Genomic DNA, 16190 nt, shown 5'->3' with positions numbered 1-16190 from the left:
AACCGCATGGTGAGAGCCTCTTCTTAAAGTGGCCGGGAGGCCTCCCTTAAAGCAGCCTGGAGAGACCCACTCCTCCAAGCAACATGGAGGGATCCCGCAAGCTAAAATTTCGCAGCTGCTTATATATCCCTGACTGCGTCCTCTGACGCATTGGGTGTTGCAAACAGTTCTGACCATTCACAGAACCCTATGCGAGGCTCTGTAGGCTCGTTCCATACCATCCCACAGTCCAAGATCCCTCCAATCTTCCTGAGCCTTGGAAGTTTCAAAGTGGATCTTTGTGCAACAAAGTTTCCAGCCACTAGCCCCAGGCATGCACAGGCATCCTGAAAGCTGCTTCCTTTTCCCTGTCTCCCAGCCACAAACTCTGGGGTTTGTTTTTGGACTCCCCTGTTTCTGTGACACTTGGACCTGATCACATAATATACACCACTTCCACTTGATAATGGAATCCTGCTGTACACTCCCAACTTCATGATTTGAAGGGTCAGATAATACCCAGTTTATAATGGGTGGCTCAGGTTGCCTAGTAACTTGGTAGCCCAAGGTTAAGTGTTCAGTCTTTACTACTTTCCAGTAGCAAGCTAAGGGCTATCTCAAGAGAATAGTTATCCACAAAGGATAGTGATTGGGAGAACTGTGTGAGGTTCCAAGGTGCCTACTTTGAAGGGGGCTGACTTGTTGTCCTATGTACAATGTTACTTGTATTGTGTATCTTCTTCAAATAAATGTCTGTTTTTCATATTACATAGCTGAATACTTTCTGGACAGGTCTATGTGCTCAGCATTGCTTCTGATCAAGAAACTCACTTCACAAGTGAAGTGTGGCAATGCGCCCATGTTCGTGGACTTCACTGTGTTCCACCATCCTGAAGCAGCAGTTTTGATAGAATGATGGAATGGCCTTTTGAAAGACTCAGTTACAGTGACAACTAGGTGGTAATACCTTGCAGAGTTCTCCAGAAAACTTTATATGCTCTGAGTCATCATGTAGTACATAGTACTGATCTATCATAGATTCACAGTGCCAGGAATCAAAAAGTGGAAATGGGACATTTTTGCTTCCTGTTTCCGCTCTGCTGCCCTAGAGGACTTAATTCCAAAGGGAAGAATGCTTCCAGCAGGAGACAAAACAATGATTCCGTTGAATTAGAAGTTAAGACTATCACCTGGCTACTTTTGGTCTCTCATGCCTATGAATTAACAGGCAAAAAAGGAGTTACTGTGCGGTCTGAGGTGATGGATCCTGATTCCCAAGGGGAAATTGGACTTCCACTCTGCAATGGAGCTAAGGAAAAATATGTCTGGAATATAGGAGATCCCTTCTGGTGTCTCTTAGAATTAGTATGCCCTGTTATTAAGGTCAGTGGAAAACTGCAACTCAGTGCAGGCAGGAATACTAACAGCCCAGACCCTTTGGGAATGAAGGTCTGGGTTATGGCACAAGGTAAAGAAAAGAACTACAGTCAGCTGAGATGCATACTAAAGGCAAAAGGAATATGGGACAGGTATTGGAAGAAAGTCGTTATGAGTACCAGCTATGATCACATGACTAGTTACAGAAACAGACTGTAATTGTTATGAGTACAATGTTCCCTCACTTATCGCAGGTATTATGTTCCAGACCCCCCCGCGAAGTAAGAACCTTAAACATATTCTACACTCTTAAACCTATGTAACTTTAACAACATACGTATACAGTACCACAAAATCTTGCGATATAGCAAAAAAACTGCAATAAATAATATAATATTTTTAAAAATCCCGTAATACAGTGAGGCCACGATAAATGAACCGCCATATAGAGAGGGACTGCTGTATTTCCTTCTTATTTAGTTTTGAATATTTTGTATGTGTGTATTTCAAGTTCTTTGTTTTCTTCCAGCTTGAATCCTCTTATTATGAAACATAAGATATATTGACTTTATATCATAGTATTTAAGCATTCTTAACTTATATCCTAGTATTTAAGTTAATGAGATATCAAAGGAAGAATAAACATCACCTAAGGACATTGATCCTCTTTTGGGGAAGGGTTTAGTCTATTTTTGGTTGTATGCAGGAGTTGTATCATGTTAAATGGAATTGTGGCCTTGTTTTTGTTTAATTTTAGGGATGAGTGTTTAGGAAGTTGTATCTGAATGCCAAGTTGACAAGGGGTGGACTTGGGATTGACTCGTGATAGTTAAGTTTATGTGTCAGTTTGGGTGAGCCATGGCTCACCTAAATATTTGATCAAACGTTATTTTGGGTGTTTCCGTGAAGATGTTTTTAAATGAGATTAACATTTAAATTGGTAGACTGAGCAAAGCAGATTGCCCTTCCTAATGTGGGTGGGCCTCATCCAATCAGTTGAAGGCCTTACAGCTAGAACTATAAAATGTTTAGTCATCTCCATTAACCCCCCTTTTTAAATGTTTCTAGGTTATTGAATCATTGGGAATTATAATTTATAAAGCATTGGATTATGGTTTGAAGGAGAATGAAGAAAGGGAATTAAGTCCTCCCCTGGAGCAACTCATTGATCACATGGCCAACACAGTAGAAGCAGATGGCAGCAATGATGAGGGTTACGAGGCTGCAGATGAAGGCCTGGAAGATGAAGAGGATGAAAAGAGAAAAACCTCTGCTATTCGCTCATATAGAGATGTCATGAAGGTAAAGCAGCAGTTTACATAGTACTCGTTTCTTAAAGAATTATTTCACATAAAAAATTGATTGGTGATTCAGTATTTGATAATAGTTCCTAGACATTCAGCTAAAAGTGAAATGAATAAGAAACTAAGATACATGCTCTGGATTCTGTGAGTTGTTCAAAGCTTCAACATGACCTTTTAAAAATTGCTATTAGGTATTGATATGTTTCTTATCATTACAGTTTGCCTCCTACTGACTTATGCATTTTCCTTTTTAAAATGGAGTAAACAACTGTGACCCATTTATTTATATGAAGATTCTGAATCTGAATTATTACAATTGATTATTTTACTTTGTTTTCTTGACCTACCCAGTGCTCCTTATGTGTAATGAAACAATTTCTATAACTTAAATTGAATTCTCTTCATTTAAATTTTTCTGTATACTTGAAAGTCATAATTTCTGCAATGCTAAATGCACAGAGATTAAAACTAAGGCAAATTTGTCAAGTTAGCCTTAAAGGGCATTCTGTTTAGAATTATTTATATGTGATGTTTACTAGATTTTGTAAGCAGCATTGCCTGTATATCACTTATTTTCCAACTTTTCATCAAGAATTTCTGAGACAGGAAAAGAAAAGAACTATGAAGACAGTACTTCTCAGGTATACTGCAGTACACCCTGATTCTTGCTCCTTCTTAGATAATAAATCTCTCAGGAACTTTGGAATGGGATTGTGCAGTTATGATTCTTATGAAATTCAGATATATTCTTTAGTTGTGTTAATACTAATTAATAAACAGCATATAAAAGTAAAATACATATATATATATATATATACACACACACACAAATTGATGTGTAAATAGTGATAGTGATAAAAATGAAGAGTAAAAGGTTTTCCATTGAGGAGCAAAACTACTTACGCCTCTAAAACTAAGCTAACAGCTGTTTTGGTAGTAGGTGTGTGTGCAGTGGGTGGTGAACAAGGAGTGGTGAAAAAGGAAGGGGGAACAGCCACGTAATTAACTGTATCAATTAAATTAACTGTAGCACCAATAGAATGATAGATTTCATAGCCAGATTGCTCTCTTATACTATAGCTTTAGAAGATGAGGGCTAGAGATTCACTGGAATCTTACAATTCTTATTCAATGGTATTAAATATGTTAACTTATAAAATAAATTCTTAGACATTCAGTAATTTTTCACATACTTGGCCTCCATCTTCCACCCTCCCCTATTATTCATGCTTTTTTTTTTAGTATATTTTATTGATTATGTTGTTATAGTAGTTCCAATTTTTCACCCCTTTGCTCCGCTCTGCCCAGTATCCTCCTTCCCTCCAGCAATCCCAACCCCCTTAGTTCATGTCCATGGGTCATGCATATACGTTCTTTGGCTTCACCCTTTCCTATATTATTCGTAACTTCCCCCTGTCTATTTTGTACCAACCAATTATGCTTCTTAATCCCTGCACCATTTCCCCTTTTCACCCCCTCCCCCCTCCCAGTTGATAATCCTGCAAATGATCCCTGCACCTATGATTCTGTTCCTGTTCTGGTTGTTTGCTTAGTTTGTTTTTGTTTTTATTTTTTAGATTCAGTTGTTGATAGTTGTGAGTTTGTTGTCATTTTAATGTTCATAGTGTTGATCTTCCTTTTCTTAAATAAGGCCCTTTAACACATCATATAATAATGGCTTGGTGATGATGAACCCCTTTTAGCTTTGCTTTGTCTGCAAAGCACTTTATCTGCCCTTTCATTCTAAATGATAGCTTTGCTGGATAGAACAGTCTTGGTTGTAGGGCCTTGCTTTTCATCACATTGAATACTGCTTGCCAGTCCCTTTTTGCCTGCAAAGTTTCTTTTGAGAAATCAGCTGATAATCTTATAGGTACCTGTTTTTAGGTAACTCTGTTTTTCTCTTGCTGTTTTTACGATTCTCTCTTTATCCTGAACCTTTGGCATTTTAATGATGATGTGTCTTGGTGTGGTGTTCTTTGGGTCTAGCTTGTTTGGGACTCTTTGTACTTCCTGGACTTGTATATCTATTTCCTTTGCCAAATTTGGGAAGTTTTCCTCCATTATTTTTTCACATAAGCTCTCAATTTCTTGCTTTTCCTCTTCTCCTTTGGCACCCCTATTATTTGGATGTTGACATGTTTAAAGTTGTCCCAGAGTTTCCTAAGCCTCTCCTCATTTTTTTCAATTCCTGTTTCTTCATTTTGTTTTGGTTCAAAGTTTATTTCTTCCTTATGTTCCAAATCATTGATTTGAACCCCAATGGTTTTATGTGGGTTTTCCTTCATTTCATTTAGCATAGCCTTCAGTTTTTTCTTTCTGCGTTTGCTGTACTTAAGTATATATGTCAAGTCTGTGAGAATCTTTATCACTGGTGTTTTGAACTCTACATCTGTTAGGTTGGCTATCTCCTAGTCTCTTAGTTCTTCCACTGGAACCTTGATCTCTTCCCTCTTTTGGGCCATACTTCTCTCTCTCCTCAACCTGAGAGACTCCTGTGTTTGTTTGCCTTTGTGTCTTAGGTAGAGCTGTCACACCTGTTACATTGTAAGGGGCAGAGCCTTAGGTATGCATCAATATTGGGTGACCCGTTTCACCACGTTGTGGTGCTGTATGTGGGATATAGGTCTGAGAGGGAAGAATGCTGCTTGCTCAGCACTCACTCCTTCCCCTGGCACTTCTCCCACTTTCCATATGGGACTGGCACCTCTCTAGCTGTTGCCCTGGTTGTGGTTCCCAGAGGGAGTTTGTTTGGGGATGTTGTGGGACCGTGGGGGCCCTCTAAACAAATGGGCTCTGTTGAGAGTATGGCTCTTTCTTCCTCCATCCCAACCCCCACTGGTTTTCACAGTCAAAGGCAATGAGGCTTTATTTTCCCCGGTGCTGGAACTGAGTCACACTGTCTGGTCTGGTGCTGGGAGCATTCCCCAATTGTCTCTCCCTACTTTTTTTAAAAATTAATATTTTACTTATTTATTTTTAGAGAGATGGGAAGGAAGGGAGAAGGAGGGAGAGAAACATCGATGCGTGGTTGCCTCTCACGCACCCCCAGATGGGGACCTGGCCCACAACCCAGGCATGTGTCCTGACTGGGAATTGAACCAGCGACCCTTTGGTTCGGAGGCTGCCATTCAATCCACTGAGCCTCACCAGCCAGGGCTCCCTACTTTTTTTAATGTGTGACTATGCTTTCCACTGACCCTCCTCAACCTCTGTTGCTGCCACCACCGCCACATCACATCTCCTCCCTGCTTCCTCCCCTCTTACCTGTCTGGATGAGTATTTCCTCTTTATATCTTTGTTAGACTTCCATGCAGCTCGATTTTCTGGAACATTTGGTTGTCTTCGGCTTTAAGGTAGTTGTATTCCTTCTTAGTTGTGGGGGGAGACGCAGTGTGTCTACCTACACCTTGTATTGGCTGAAAGTCTTGTGTTTAATTGGATTTCAGAATATCTGGTGTGCTTTCATCTATCACTGCTATAGCTAACTTTTTTCTTTAAGTCTTGTTTCTTTTCTCTCTAAAAAATATAATCAGAAAATCTGACATTCGTATCCAGACCTTTTCTTTTTTTAAAATATATTTTCCTGATTATGCTATTACAGTTGTCCCAGTATTTCCCCCTTTTCCCTCCTCCACCTGGGACCCTCAACTTCTTTGGGATTCTGTGCTTCCTGGACTTGTATGTCTATTTCCTTCACCAAATTAAGGAAATTTTCTTTCATTATTTTTTCAAGTAAGTTTTCAGTTTCTTGCTCTTCCTCTTCTCCTTCTGGCATTGCTGATTCGGATGCTGGCCTGTTTGGAGATGTCCCAGAGGGTCCTCATTTTTTTGAATTCTTGTTTCTCCATTTTGTTCAGGTTGAATGTTTATCTCTTTCTTCTGTTCCAAGTTGCTGGTTTGAACCCCAGCTTTCTTCACTTTTCTGTTGGTTTCCTGTGAATTATTCTTTATTTCACTTAGTGTAACCTTCATTTCTTCCTTTATGTTTTTTGCCATATTTAGTGACTTTCTCCGAGCATCCTGATCACCAGTGTTTTGAAGTCTACATCTAATAGGTTGGCTATTTTGTTTCACTTAATGCTTTTTCTGGGGTTTTGTCCTTTTCCTTCATTTGGGCCATATTTTTTTGTCTCCTCAATTTGGCAGCCTCCCTATATTTGATTTTGTGTATTAAGTAGAGCTGCTTTTACTTCCTGTCTTAATAGCATGGTCTATATAGAAAAGGCTCCGTAATTGTGTGGGGTGGAGCCTTTGATAATTGCTAGGGCAAGGCAACTCGCTTCCCTGCTTTGTGGCTGTGTGGGGAGAGATTGGAGAGGGGACATTGCTGCCACCCGGCTTCTGGCAGTTTGCCCGGCGCTCGCCCTGTTCCTATCACTTCACCCCCTTTCCGAGTGCGGCTGGCACCATTCCAGATGCTGCTCCAGTGGTGAATCCCAGAGTGGGGGACTTTTCATACATTCTGAGACTGTGCTGGCCCTTTATGCGGTGAAAATTTAGCAATTTCTTCTACCACCCCAACCCTCACTGGTTTTTACAGCCAGAGGTAACAGGTCTAACTTCCTGGTGTTGAAACCATGGACTATGAGGTCTGGCTTGGGGCTGGGATTGCTTGCTGCAGCCTTTCAGAGCCACACCATCTCTCCCCCTGTCTTTGCAACTGTGTCCCTCCTACCTGTCTGGATGAATGTGTCTTCTTTATATCCTTGGTTTCAGACTTCCACACAGCTCAATTTTCTGACAATTCTGGGTGTTATTAGTTTTGAGATCTGATTGTAATTCTCTATGGTTGTGCAAGGAGACAAAGCATGTCTATCTATTCCTCCATATTGACAGGAAATCTAAAATGTATTTTCTAACTGTGAATTACAGCAAAATATTGCATGCTGTGCATAACAACATGTAATTGGAATGCAAATTTATGAGATTAATTAGATAAAGGTGAATGTCCTAGCAGTTGCCTTTCATTACCTTGGAAATGATAATTCCATATTAAAAGCTGTTTTCTGGACACAAAAATAATTATTTTTAAATTTATTGTTTTTCTGTTACAATTGTTCCACTTTTTCCCCCATTGCTTCCCCCTACCCTGCCCACCCCTTTTCCCACAGTCAGTTCCAGCCCCATTGTCCATGTCCATGGGTCATTTATACTAGTTCCTTGACTAGACCCTTCCCTTCTTACCTTCCTTCTTTCCTTCCCCCTTTTCCCCCCTGGTAACTGTTAGCCTGCTCCTTGCTTACATGTCTCTGGTTCAGTTTTGCTCGTTTGTGTTGTTCATTAATTTCCTGTATTAGGTGATAACATATGGTATATGTTTTTCATTGCCTGGCTTATTTCACTAAGCATAATTCTCTCTAGTCCCATGCATGTCGTTGCAAAAGGTAGGAGTTCCTTCTTTCTTTCTACTGCATAGTATTCCATGTGTAATTGTACCACAGTTTTTTGATACACTCATCCACAGATAGGCGCTTACGCTGCTTCCAGCAATAGGCTATTGTATATAGCACTGCTATGAATATAGAGGTGCATAGGTTCTTTTGAATTGGGTTTCAGGATTCTTTGGGTATAATACTGACAATGGAATTGCTGGATCAGAAGGCAGTTCCATTTTTAGTTCTTTTTAGGAAATTCCATACTATTTTCCATAGTGGCTGCACCAGTCTGCATTCCCACCAAAAGTGCATTAGGGTTTCTTTTCTCCACATCCTCGCCAGCATTTGTTGTTTGTTGATTTGTTGATTATGGCCATTCTGACTGGTGTAAAGTGGTGTATCATTGTGGTTTTTATTTGCAACTCTCTGATGGCTAGTGATGTTGAGCATTCTTTCATATGCCTATGGACCCTCTTTGTATCCTCCTTGGAGAAGTGTTTGTTCAGGTCCTTTGCCCATTTTTTAATCAGGTTGTCTGTCTTGGTGTTGAGTCATGTAAGTTCTTTTTATATTTGGGAGATCAGTCCCTTGTCTGGGGTATTTTTGGCAAATATGTTTTCCCATACAATTGGTTCTCTTTTCATTTTGCTGATGTTTTCTTTTGCTGAGCAGAAGCTCTTTAATTTGATGTAGTCCTATTTATTTATTCTTTCCTTTATATCCCTTGCCTTAGGAGATATATGGGTGAGAATATTGCTACGTGGGATATGTGAAGTTTTCCTGCCTATGGTTTCCTCTAGGACTTTTATGGTATCATGGCTTACATTTAAGTCTTTGATCCATCTTGAGTTTATTCTGCTGTGTGGTGAAAGTTGGTTTAGTTACATTTTTTTGCATGTCCCTGTCTAGTTTTCCCAGCATCATTTGTTAAAGAAGCTCTTCTCACTTCATTTTATGTTTCTTCCCTCTTGTCAAATATTAGTTGACCATATACACCAAGGTTTATTTCTGGGCTCTCTATTCTGTTCCATTGATCTATATGTCAGTTCTTATGCTAGTACCAGACTGTTTTGATTACAGTGGCTTTGTAGTATAGTTTGATGTCAGGTATTGTGATTACTCCTACTGTGTTCTTCTGTCTCTAGATTGCTGTGGCTATTCAGGGTCTTTTTTGGTTCCATAAAAAAATTTAAAGTATTTGTTCTAGGTGTGTGAAATATGTTACTAGATTTTAATAGGGATTGTGTTGAATCTATAAATTGCTTTGAGTAGTATGGACATTTTAATGATGTTGATTCTTCCCATCCATAAACATGGTATATGCTTCCATTTATTTGTATCTTCCTTAATTTCTTTCTTCAGTGTTATGTAGTTTTCAGAGTACAGGTCTTTTATCTCTTTGGCTAAGTTTATTCCTAGGTACTTTATTTTTCTTGTTGCTGTAGTAAATGGGACTTTTTTCTAGGTTCTATCTCTGATATTTTATTCTTGGTGCACAGAAATGCTTTCAATTTCTGAATATTGACTTTGTACCCTGCTATTTTGCCAAATTCACTCATTAGGTCGAGTAGTTTTTTTCATGGAGTCCATAGCATTTTCTATGTATGCTATCATGTGATCTGCAAATAAAGACATTTTTACTTCCTCTTTTCCAATTTGGATGCCTTTTATTTCTTTTTCTTGTCTGATTGCTGCGGCTAGAACTTCCAAGACTATGTTGAATAGGAGTGGAGAGAGTGGACATTCATGTCTTGTTCCTGATCTCAGGGGGAATGCTTTTAGATTTTGTCCATTGAGTATGATGTTGGCTTCTTGTTTCTAGTATATGGCCTTTATTATGTTGAGGTATGCACCCTCTATTCCCATTTTGCTGAGTGTTTTCATCATAAATGAGTGTTGTACTTTATCAAATGCTTTTTCTGCATCTATTGGTATGATCGTGTGATTTTTGTCTTTCATTTTGTTTAGGTGGTGCGTTATGTTTATTTATTTGTGAATGATAAACCATCCTTACATGCCTGGGATTACTCCCACCTGATTGTGGTATATGATCTTTTTTTTTAATTTGTTTGTTTATTTATTTATTTTTAGAGAGAGGGGAAAGGAGATAGAGGGAGAGAAACATCAATGTGTGGTTGCCTCTCACATGCCCCCAATTGGGGACCAGGTGTGCAACCTAGTCATCTGCTCTGACTAGGATATAGTTTTCTTTCTTTGTTGTGTCTTTACCTGGTTTTGAGATTTTGGTAATTCAGGCTTCATAGAAAGAGTTTGAGAGTCTTCCCTCTTCTTGGATATTTTGGAATAGTTTGAGAAGGATAGGAGTTAGTTCTTCCCCAAATGTTTTGTAAAATTCATTGAAGCCATCCAGTCCAGGGCTTTAGTGTGCCAGGAGTTTTTTTTATTACTGCTTCAATTTCACTGTTTTTTTATCAGTCTGTTCAGGCTTTCTGCTTCTTGATTCAGTTTTGGAAGATTATATGTTTTCTAGAAATTTGTTCATTTCATCTAGGTTGTCAAGTTTTTGCCGTACAGTTGTTTGTAGTGATTTTTTACAATCCTTTGTATTTCTTTGATATTGGTCGTGATTTCTCCTCTTTTATTTTTGATTTTGTTTATTTGGGTCTTCTCTCTTTTTTTTCTTGATGAGGCTGGCTAAAGGCTTGTCAATTTTATCTTTTTAAAGAACCATCTCCTACTTTTGTTGATCTTTTGAACTGTTTGTTTATAGTCTATATGTCGTTTAACTCTGCTCTGATCTTGGTGATTTCCTTCCTTCTACTCGCCCTGGACTTTGTTTGTTGTTTAGGTTTAGATTTTTTATTTGAGATTCTTCTGTCCTTTTCAGGTAGACCTGTATTGTTATGAACTTTACTCTCAGAACTGCTTTTGCCATGTCCCACAGGTTTTGGGTTGTTCTGTGTTCATTATCGTTACTTTCCAGAAACTTCTTAATTTCTTCCTTGATGTCACTGTGAACCCATTCATTATTTAATAGCATGTTATTCATTCTCCATGAGTTTGCGTGTCTTTGAGTTTTTTCCTTGAGGTTGATTTCTAGTTTTAAGGCATTGTGATCTGAGAAGATGCTTGATATAATTTCAATTTTCTTGAATTTGTTGAGGCTTGTTTTGTGTCCTATCATGTGGTCTGTCTTTGAAAATGTCCCATGTACATTTGGAAAGAATGTATATTTTGCTTCTTTGGGGTGAAAAGTTCTATATATGTCAATTAAGTCCATTTGGTTTAGTGTTTGTTCAATGCTTCAATATCCTTGGTGTTTCTTTTCTTTGAAGATCTGTCTATGGTTGATAATAGGGTGTTAAAGTCCTCTACTGTGTGTTCCTGTTGATATCCTTTTTGTAGTCTTCTAGTATTTTCCTTACATATTTGGGTGCTCCTATGTTGGGTGCATATATGTTTACCAGCGTTGTATCTTCTTGATAGATTGTTCCCTTAAGTATTATGAAATGTCTTTCTTTGTCTCTTTTTATGGTCTTTACTGTGAAATCTGTTTTGTGTGATATAAGTATTGCTACGCAAGCTTTTCTTTCATGTCCATTTTCTTGGAATACGTTTTTCCATCCCTTTACTTTCAGTCTGTGTAAATCTTTTGTTTTGAGGTGTGTCTCTTGTAGACAGCATATATGTGGGTCATGATTTCATATCCATTCTGCTACCCTATGTCTTTTGATTGGAGCATTTAATCCATTTACATTTAAGGTTATTATTGACAGGTATTTATTCATTTCTGTCTGTACCTGTGTCCCCCCGCTCCCCTTTTCTCTTTTTCTTCTTTTTCTTAAAGCATTCCTTTGAGCATCTCTTGCAATGCTGTTTTGGTGGACATGTATTCTTTTAGTCTTCCTTTGTCTGGGAAACTCCTTATTTCACCTTCCATTTTGAAAGAGAGCCTTGCTGGGTAGAGTATTCTTGGTTGTAGGCCTTTTTTTTTCCTTGCTTGAAATATTTTTTGCCATCCCCTTCTGGCTTGTAGTGTTTCTGTTGAGAAATCAGTTGATATTCTTATCGGAGCTCCCTTGTATGTTATTTGCTGTTTTTCTCTTGCTACTTTTAGGATTCTCTCTTTGTCTTTGAATGTTGCCATTTTAATTATGATGTACCTCGGAGTGGGCCTTTTTGGGTTCATCTTCACTGGGATCCTCTGTGCTTCCAGACTTGGATGACTTTTTCTCTCATCAAGTTAGGAAAATTTTCTGTTATTACTTTTTCAGTCAGGTTTTCTATCCCTTCCTTCTTTTCTCCTTCTGGTGTTTCTATGACTCTAATGTTATTTTGTCTCATGTTGTCCTGCAGTTCTTTTAAACCCTCTTCATTCTTTTTAAATATTTTTCATTTTGTTGTGTTGTCTGAGAATTTTTTTCTACATTGTCCTCTAACTCACTAATCTGATCCTCTGCTTCGTTTAGCCTGCTTTTGATTGATTCTACTGTGTTCTTCAGTTCAGAAATTGTATTCTTCATTTTTTCTTGGTTCTTATTGATAGTTTCTGTGTCCTTTTTTATGCTGGTGTAGTTCTCTGTGAGTTCCTTGTAGCTTCTCTGGTGTTCTTTATAGTTTCGCTGGAGTTGTTTATAGTTCCCCTGGGGTTCGTTATAGTTTTCTCTGAGTTTGTCAACTTCATTGAGCTTCTTTATAACCATTCTTTTGAATTCCATGTCCAATAGATTGCTTGCTTCTGTTTCATCTAACTCTCTTTCTGGGGATTCCTCTTTTCCTTTCATTGGGAGGTTGTTTCTGTGTCTCCCCATGGTGTATGCTTCTTGTTTGTTTTTGTTTCTTGGATTTGTCTGCTTTGATTTCCCACTTTCGTGGTATGAGATTCTGTATAGGAGACCTAGGGGATTCAGTGGTGCAGTCTCTTTGATCTCCTGAGCTAGATGCTCTTGGGATGCCCTTTATGTTGTTTGTTTAAGCTGTCTGTTTATATTTCAGTTACTCTTTGGTGAACCTTCCCTCTGGCTAGTTGATTGAGAGTCACTCTTCCCACCTTGTCTTGAGTTCTTTTGTGGAGATGCTGTTAAAACATAAACACACAACCCAGGGAAGAAACCCACACCCTCACAAATATCCCCACCCACAATCATACTATGAGTAGCAAATGAACCAGTATTAATATAGATGTAAAGAGGTTAGAATTATTATACTATATACAGAACTGATAAGAGTTGTTTTAACTGATAGAGAAATGATTTTTGAGAGGGAAGATGATAGAATAATAATAGTAGCCGCCAGTAGGGTCAAGGCTGAGCGAGACAGTAAGTAGTATTTACATTGTATGTTGAAATAGGGAGAGCAGAATGCAGAATGAAGTGAGCAAGTGGAAGTGTATAGGTATTAGGTTTATATGAGTTATCTGCTATATATTTAGTGTGAGAGGGAGGATAAACAAAACAGACAAACAAAAAGAAAATTAAAGGAGACGAATAGGAGGGAGAGAGGGTAGGAAATAAATTAAAGAAAGGTTTTTGCTCCAGTACAACCTTTGGGTGTTGTCCTCCTTTTTCTGGATCCACCCCTGGTAAAAATTCCATGGGTTTCAAATCATTTTCTGGCTGGCTGGCTGTCACGATATCTAGCTGGATTCTGAGGCTGCTATTCTCTCACTTGTGAGCCTGCTGCAGCTCTCTGCTGTGAGCCACACTGAGTTGGGTCTCTCCCCACTTGTCCTGTGGCACCCCTCAGCAATCCTCAGGTTTGTCTAGCAACGTTGTTCTGCTGGCAAGCCAGTGCGCATGCCCCTAGTCCCCGCCTTGCCTTGGGTCCTGTCTTCGCTCTTCCTCCCAAAACGTCTCTGTGCTCCAAGCTGCAGCACTGGGCTGCATCCGTCCCTGGCTGGCAGGGTCTTATTATTCGCCTGTGTGTACTACTTGCCTGCCTGGAATCCCTACTGAGTCTGTGTTTCCGCCACAGCTTTCCTGTATGGGTCCCTCTCCCCAGCTCAATTCTGCTTTTTGGTTTGGTGGAGCCGTGATGCACGTGCCCGGGGCTCAGGGTTGCCAGTCCTGAGTTGACAGCCCAGAGAGTCCTCACCTTAGACTTAGTTCATACAGTTTCCCACAGTACAGGCTGTTCGCTGTCTTCCCATACCTCTGACTTTTTTAAGGAAACCTCCTCATTGACTCCCTCTGGGACTTTGCTGGTCCCAGCGCTTATGGCAGGGGTCAGTTTCTGAGCAAATCCCGGCTAATGAGCCATTCTGCAGCTTCCCCTTTGGGGTGCGGTGCAGCAGCGGTGCCAGGCTGGGGGGACTAATGACTCCTTATAAGAGCATGGGCGAGTTTTCTGTCCTCTATCACGCTGCTCCCACACTCCCTTCCCTGTTCGTGCTATCTGAAATCCGCCCTCACTCACTCCTCTCCGTGTTTGTACTCCAAGTTCTTCCACGATGGGAACAAGCAGACAACACTGCTACCTACTTTCTTGCCATCTTCTCTCCTCTACCTCTTATCTGTTTTTCTTGATGAGCCTGGCTAAAGAGTTGTCGATTTTGTTTATCTTTTCAAAGAACCAGCTCCTACTTTTGTCGATCTTTTGAATTTAGTCTCTATGTCATTTAATTCTGCTCTGATCTTGATGATTTCCTTCTACTTGCTCTGGACTTTGTTTGTTGTTGTTCTAGTTCTTGTAGCTGTAGGGTTAGATTTTTTATTTGAGATTCTTCTATCCCTTTTAGGTAGGCCTTTATTGCTATGTACTTTCCTCTCAGGATTGTTTTTGCTGTGTCTCATAGGTTTTGGGCTATTGTGTGTTCATTATCATTTGTTTCCAGAACCTTCTTGATTTCTTCATTGATGTTATTGTTAACTCATTCATTATTTAATATCATGTTATTCATTCTTCATGAGTTTGAATGTCTTTGAGTTTTTTCCTTGAGGTTGATTTCCAGTTTCAATCCATTGTGATCTGAGAAGATGCTTGATATAATTTCTATTTTCATGAGTTTGTTGAGGCTTGTTTTATGTCCTACCATGTGGTCTGTCTTTGAAAATTTCCCATGTGCACTTGAAAAGAATGTATATTTTGCTTCTTTGGGGTGAAAAATTCTCTATATATCAATTAAGTTCATTTGATCTAGAGTGTTGTTCTATGCCTCAATATCTTTATTGTTTCTTTGCTTTGAAGATCTGCCCCTTGTTGACAATGTGGTGTTAAAGTCCCCTACTGTGAGTTTGTTGGTGTCATTATCCTTCATGAAGTCTTTCCGTATTTTCCTTATATATTTGGATGCTCCTATGTTGGGTGTATATATATTTACAAGGGTTAGATCTTCTTGATGGATTGTTCCCTTAAGTATTATGAAATGTCTTTCTTTGTCTCTTTTTATGGCCTTTGCTGTGAAATCTGTTTTATCTGATATAAGTATTGCTACTCCCACTTTTTTTCTTTTTATGTTCCTTTGCTTGAAACATTTTTTTCCATCCCTTCACTTTTAGTTGGTGTAGATCTTTTGTTTTGAGGTGGGTCTCTTGTAAACAGTATATCTGTGAGTCATGCTTTCTAATCCATCCAGCTACTCTGTGTCTTTTAATTGGTGCATTTAACCCATTTACACTTAAGGTTATTATTGATAGGTACTTATTCATTGTCATTTTTCCCCTTTATACCTGTGTTTCTCTCTGCCTCTCTCTGTTTCTTCGTCTTCTAAAAGCAGACCCTTTAGCATCTCTTGTGAAGCTGGTTTGGTGGAGATTTATTCTTTTAGCCTTCTTTTGTCTTGGAAACTCCTTATTTTACCTTCCATTTTGAATGACAGCCTTGCTGGGTAGAGTAATCTTGGGTGAAGGCCTTTTTTTTCATTGTTTGGAGTATTTTTTGCCATTCCCTTCTGTTGAGAAATCTAATGATAGCCTGATCGGAGCTCCCTTGTCTGTGTTATTAGCTGTTTCTCTCTTGCTGCTTTTAGGATTATCTCTTTGTATTTGAATTTTGCCCTTTTAATTATGATGTGTCTTGAAGTGGGCCTCTTTGGGTTCATCTTCATTGGGACCCTCTGTGCTTCCTGGACTTTCGTGACTTTTTCTCTCATCAAGTTAGGGAATTTTTCTGTCATTACTTTTTCAAACAGGTTTTCTATCCCTTGCTCCTCTTCTTCTCCTCTGGTGTTCCTATTTTATGGATATTATCATGT

At 39.1% G+C, this 16190-nt stretch overlaps 1 protein-coding gene across 2 annotated transcripts in view; it reads left to right on the top strand.

Moving 5' to 3' along the window:
- SPIRE1 (spire type actin nucleation factor 1) overlaps positions 1-16190 on the top strand; it is a 326738-nt gene that overhangs the window by 143232 nt on the left and 167316 nt on the right. For both annotated transcript variants that reach the window (XM_090285845.1, XM_090285844.1), the window contains exon 3: positions 2425-2658. In XM_090285845.1, coding sequence (XP_090141971.1) covers positions 2425-2658 — 234 coding nt within the window. The remainder of the gene's footprint in view (positions 1-2424; positions 2659-16190) is intronic.

The sequence above is a fragment of the Furipterus horrens genome, unplaced genomic scaffold (assembly GCF_987537825.1).
Source record: "Furipterus horrens unplaced genomic scaffold, mFurHor1.1.pri manual_scaffold_8, whole genome shotgun sequence".
NCBI classification, from domain to species: Eukaryota; Metazoa; Chordata; class Mammalia; order Chiroptera; family Furipteridae; genus Furipterus; species Furipterus horrens.
The sequence above is the reverse complement of the archived record's forward strand: the minus strand, read 5'-3'. Positions and strand labels throughout refer to the sequence as shown.